Source organism: Merops nubicus, unplaced genomic scaffold (assembly GCF_000691845.1).
Source record: "Merops nubicus isolate BGI_N331 unplaced genomic scaffold, ASM69184v1 scaffold43818, whole genome shotgun sequence".
Classification (NCBI taxonomy): Eukaryota; Metazoa; Chordata; class Aves; order Coraciiformes; family Meropidae; genus Merops; species Merops nubicus.
This window is the reverse complement of record NW_008628491.1, coordinates 9,991-16,011: the sequence shown is the minus strand read 5'-3', so window position 1 is coordinate 16,011 and position 6,021 is coordinate 9,991. Positions and strand designations below refer to the sequence as shown.

At 43.5% G+C, this 6,021-nt stretch overlaps 1 protein-coding gene across 1 annotated transcript; it reads left to right on the top strand.

Moving 5' to 3' along the window:
• Window positions 1-738: 738 nt before the first annotated feature.
• Window positions 739-4,725, top strand: LOC103779041 (carbohydrate sulfotransferase 9-like; the record flags this gene model as incomplete). Its single annotated transcript, XM_008946657.1, has 3 exons — window positions 739-814; window positions 1,852-1,906; window positions 3,708-4,725. Coding segments are annotated over 3 exons (1,149 nt in total), but the record flags the coding sequence as incomplete, so codon positions are not given.
• Between the last annotated feature and the right edge of the window lie 1,296 nt (window positions 4,726-6,021).

Below are 6,021 nucleotides of genomic sequence, written 5' to 3'. Positions count from 1 at the left end.
ATGTGAGCAACCTTCTCTTTTAAACAAAACTTAGGCTGAAACTATATATTACCTTTTCAGACTCACACCTCTCTACAATCCATGTAGGAGGATGTTTGTTTTCTATTTATATTCAAGCTGCTTTAAACAAAACACCTAAATTAAGAGACTGAACTCCATGTGCTCCCTGATCAATAGAGAATCAGAGAGTGAGTTGGAAAATGAACCTTTGCTCAGAAGACCCTTTGCCTGTTTCCTACAGAGAGATCCTTGGCAAAAAAAAAATAAGGTCTTGAAATTTTGTGGTACTTCTAATACAATCTTCAGGTAAGAAGCAATGTGAAGAAATACATTTATACAGTGAAATATATACATTTATGCAGTGAAATATATACATTTATGCAGTGAAATATATACATTTATGCAGTGAAACTGCTCTCAGTTCATTCTAAACTTTGACACATGCAGAAGACATGCCAGCTAGATGTTAAGAAACAAACCATACATTGTTTAACAAGGTAGTTATTTGGTAGGACAGATAAACATGAAAAATCAGAATATTTTTTTCCTCTACTATTCTTTATCTTATGTTTTCTGTTGGGCTCACTTAATTTTACTATTCTTATTAGTAAAAATGAAGATCTAACACTAAAGCATTTAGGAAACACAGCCCTGTCTGCACTGCAGGCCATTAAATCCTTGTAAATCAACCCTAGAACATCATCCTTTCCAACACATCATTATCTTTTTGCATGGCAGGTTGCTCTAATTGCCAACTGTCTAGATGAGATCCCACCCGTGCATTGTAAAACCAGCACAGAGCACAACTGGATGAGTCTTAACCATTCTTGGCAGTAATCTCTTCTACACCAGTGGCTTGTGAAGGTAGTAAAGCAAAGAACAGCTTCTAAGTGTGTAAAAGAAGGTATTGACTACTTATTTTTACAGTGAGGAGAAATCCTTCTGTGGATGGAGAGGAGCAGGGAATCTCCAGCAATAAAAATGTCAAAATAAAATCCATGAGGCCACTGCTGATTCAAAAATGCCTTTGGTTGCAGCAGCTTCACTGAGTTGCCTACCAGTAGCCAAGTCCCACACTAATACTCCTTTAAATTCCTTTTTTTCCCTTGTATTTATATTTTAAATCAGCCTTCAGTTCCTCCTCAGCTATGGAGACCAGGGGGTTTCATCTCCCATGCCAGGCAGCTGGTTCCCAAACTGAGCAGCTCTTTGGAAAGCCACTTGGGCACAGCTCAGAGGGTTTGGTAAGGACAGTTTCCATGGGGTCACCTGGACCCAGAGTCAGTGACAAACACAGGAATTGCCTGGGAGTGAAAAAATAAAATCAGTATAACATGAAGAAGTTCAGATCTTTAAAGTGTCATAAAAGAGGCATTGAAAAGTTGCTGGCACCAAGAGCAAGCCAAAGAAAAGGTTTCATTTTCTGCAAGCCTGGTATCATAAAACTTCATCAAATTTTGCATATTTAGAGATTTTTTTTGTCCTCAGAACTTCCCATGCCATTGGTTTTCCACTAGGTCTTTTGGTTTTCCACTAGGTCTTTTGGTTTTCCACTAGGTCTTTTGGTTTGTTTGGTTTTTTTTTTCCCCCCTTTCTGTTTAGGGCTTTTTTTCCCCTGATATTCTTTCTTTTGCCTCTCATAGCTTGGAGGGAGCCCCTTTCAAGTGATTCCCACTGTGCATAGCTTGTTCCTTTAGGGTGTTACCTGAGATTTCTCTGAACAGTCTGCCCAGCCTTCTCTGAAGTCTTTAACCCCATGAAAAATCCTTTGGTAGTGGTTCTTACAGCTGCATTCACAGCTCCTTGGGTTATCTCCTGAGGTTGGTCCTGCTTGAAACAGAACAAAATCAGGACCACACACTTCTCAGGCTGGCCTGATGCAATCAGGGCATCTTCCATTTTACTAGTTCACCTTTATAAGGTGAAAATCCAGGTTTTTCTGATCCAGGTTTTCCTTCCTAGGTTCCAGATTTCCAAGTCTGTGGTTTTGCAGTAGCACTTGTAATTCTCCATTCCCTGTGATGCTGAAATTCCCATTAGGCTCATAGTCATCCCTTGTTTTACTACAAGTATTACCTCCTATTATTACACACTTGTGTTCTATTTGTTTTAAAGAATGAAATATCAGACAAAAGAACTAAAAAAAAACCAAATTAGACTAGAAAAAGTGACCACATCAAATGGAAAGAATTCAAGTATCCTTCTGCATCTCTAAAAACAACCCACGTGCCCTCTCTCACAGATGTACAAGTCTTGCATGGCTCTGTTCTTTTCTTTGTTTTCACCAATACAAAAATCACTTTCATCCATTGAAGTGAGATTTTTGCACTGCAATATAGGCTAATTTTTCTTGGATTTGCTTGGAATTTTTCCATAGGTTTTATTCCAAATGGAAATTCTAATTATTTTCCATGTGTTACAATTTCTTACATGATTCCTCTGAATTTTTAACAGCCTTGAGTTGCCCTATGAGCTTTCCCATCCCTCAAACCCACACATATGATCTGACAGTCCACAAATACAACTTTTCAGTAAATGTTTAATCATTTTATGGCAGAATGGGCTTTTTATGAAGGCTTCCAAAAAAGTTAGGCTTATGAAAGCAGTCAGGCAGTCCATGTGTGTGTGGCCCTCGAACCACTTGGCTCTCTGGTATTTGCAACAGGATGTTTAAAAACCTATTGACCAGCATCCCTTCTCTCCAGAAGTGTAATGAAACCACTGACAGGGGAAATAAATATCTACAAGCCTTAGTAGGCACAAAAGAATCTGCTCAGGAGTTAGAGAGCAGGATTACCCAAGCAACTCTTCCATCAGCTTGCACGATGCAAGACCCTGAAGAACTTGACAGGAAAACCCAGATCCCAGCTTTGCCATTTCTGCAGCCTGTGGATTGCATGTTGGCTGGGGACATGAAAAGACATGAAAGGTGTTTCATGAAAGAAGTTTCATTGAAAATCCATGAAAGGACTTTTTTGGGAGGAAAGTCTCCTCTTTTCGCGTTCTTTGCAGGGCCAGTAGTTGATGTTTAGTTAGTTGATGTCATTAATGTTGATGTTTAAATAAGTCAGATGAAATAGGCTCTAAAGGCACCTGTTTGGCCTTATCAGCTGTGAAAGCAGCTGGTTCAGGTGCAGGCATCTGTGCTGCAAAGAGCTGTGTGTGCATCCCACGCCCTTGGACTGTAGGGGGACAGGAATAGGACCTTTTTTGAGGGAACCCATCACTACACCCCACTCAAACCCACTGCTCCCAGCTATTTAGGAGCCTTAGGTTCATCCCCTGCCAACACTGGGGAGGACAAAGCCTGCTCCCAGTCCCAGCAGTGGAAGCAGATCCATCAGCTCTCGGGGTGACTGTGGGTGCAGTCTGGAGAGTGGCCACCAGTGCTGGTCACAGAGGAAAATTCAGCAGAGACAAGCACCTGGCCACCCCTACCAGGACCATCAGCCTCCTTCTGGGAACCTCTTCTGATTTCTTAAAAGGTGTGGCTTAAGCTACTTATTTTTGTAGGAAGGCATTGATCAGCTGGTTCAAAAGAGACCTGGTGGTGCCGGACGTGGCTTGGTGCTGAGCCTACACAGCCATCCTTGCTTGCAGGGTGCATGGGCTGGGCTGTGACCGAGTTGTAAGCTCTCCTCCTCTTTTTTTTTGCAGGATTTCACACTCCCAGAGGCAGTGATGCCAAGAGGAGCAGCATCCAGGAGTGCCCCTGGCCTCGGGGAGCGTGTCTCAGGCAGCAGGCATTGGTGGGACAAGGCTGACCCTGTCAGCGTGGTGTCTGTCTCCTCGGGGAGCCAGCTGTCTGGCCAGCAGAAGATGAGTGAGTCGCCCCTTGGCCAGACCAGAGGGGTGTTTTCCCCTCCTGCCCTGCACCCTCTGAACAAGACACTGTGGAAGGACGTGGATGGTGCCCAGGAGAAGCGCCGATCCTTCCTGCGGGACTTCTGCAAGAGCCACAACAGCAGGAAGAAGCTTCAAACCCACCTCCTGCACTTGGTGTCCAGAATCTACGTGGAGGACAGGCACAAAGTCCTCTACTGTGAAGTGCCCAAAGCAGGTTGCTCCAACTGGAAGAGGGTCCTCATGGTGCTCAACGGCCTGGCTGCCTCGGCGCACAACATCTCCCACGACGACGTTCACTATGGGAAGCACCTCAGGAAACTGGACAGTTATGACCTCAAAGGGATTCACACACGCCTCAACACCTACACCAAGGCAATCTTTGTACGTGACCCCATGGAGAGATTGGTGTCTGCCTTCAGGGATAAGTTTGAACACCCCAACAGCTACTACCACCCCGTATTTGGGAAGGCAATAATTAAGAAGTACAGGCGTGATGCAAAGGAGGAGGCGTTGAACACGGGAGCTGGAGTTAAATTCAGGGAGTTCATCCAGTATCTGTTAGATTCCCATCGCCCCATAGGGATGGACATTCACTGGGAGCAAGTCAGTAAGCTCTGCTATCCCTGCCTTATCCACTATGACTTCATAGGGAAGTTTGAAACCCTGGAAGAAGATGCCAATTCCTTTTTGCAGCTGGTGGGTGCTCCAGCAGAGCTGAAGTTTCCTAAATTCAAAGACAGACACTCCTCTGATGAAAGAACGAGTGCAGAAGTAGTGAGGCAATACTTAAAGGAGTTGTCTAAGGAGGAGAGACAGCTGACCTATGACTTCTATTACTTGGATTACTTAATGTTCAATTATACATCACCCACTGTATAGCACCAAGATAGCTTCAGGCTTCTGATAGATATTTATCTCTTGGGAATTCAAAACTACTCTGAGATTAGCCCTGAAAGGAAACAAACTTGCTGCTAAGTGGAGTTGTCTTGACTTTGTGGGGTTTTGATAAGCTAGGGTGACATCAGTTGGCATTAAAAGATAGAAGAATGCCCCAAATAAGACCTGTAAACAGCATAAATTGCACTAAAATGCCTGAAAAAGCTGCTTTTACCATTATGGATTGTAGTGTGGAAGTGGTAGTGCAGCCAGCTGTTGCATTAGCTTACCTAATGTTCTTTTAATGGCTTAGGAAAAAAAAGCAATCAGAGCAGCATGATTCTCTTCTGGTTGCATCTGCTTTAGAAACTGGGTTTGAAACTCTTTTTTAAATGTATTTTTTACTTTCTGTCACTTATTAATAAAGAAGCTTTGGCTCCTTTTCTAAAATGTTTGCAGCCTTCTCAGTCACAAGGTTTTGTTGTTTGGTTACCACGAGGCTGGAGCTGGTTTTAGAGCTGATTGTTTGTTATTGAAGGATGCTCTTGAATACAAATGCATAAAATTATAGATGACACAGAAGCTCAACTGCTGAGCAGAATAAACTTGGGGAAGCCTGTGGTCTGAAGTCCTGGTCTACTGCCCCGTTTTGCTTGATGCACTAGAGTTGCCAGACATGAAAATTAACATTTTAATTTACAGTGGAGTCAACCACATGCTGCCTACTGTGGTCTGTGTGTTCAAGATAGTCTTCATCTTTGGTGATAGGACAAAGTCTTAGGTGGTAGCTATGGGACACGATAAGATCCATGCTGAGAAGCAACTGCTGTGACCACTCTTGGCCCCCCAGTGTCCAACCATCTGCCTAGCTCCCAGAAATTTGTTACACAGAAGGTGTGTGTGCCTGTTGCCTCCTATTCTTCTGGGCTGGTTTTGTCCTCACAACTTCCTGAGGTCACCTGTGTTCTGCTGTCCTTGTTGCCTCATGGCCAGCACCATTGCTGTCCTTTCCATCATCTCAGGCAAAAGCACAACTTCAGTCCTTCCAAAGGAGTCAACATGGGTCCATTTCTTATGTCCCCTTGCTGCTTGTTTCTCCCCCAGTTTTTCCCTCAGGAAATTGAAGAAACAAAAGGACCTCCAGCCTCTTAACTCCTAAAAACTGCCTTCAGTTTCACTTGGAGTTGACCTTGGTATAAAAACCAACTTTTCCACTGGAGCTTTCTTGTAAGTATTGATTCCCACCTTAAATCCTGAAAGAATCTCTCTTGCCTTGTAGGGAGGCCACTGAAAATGTTA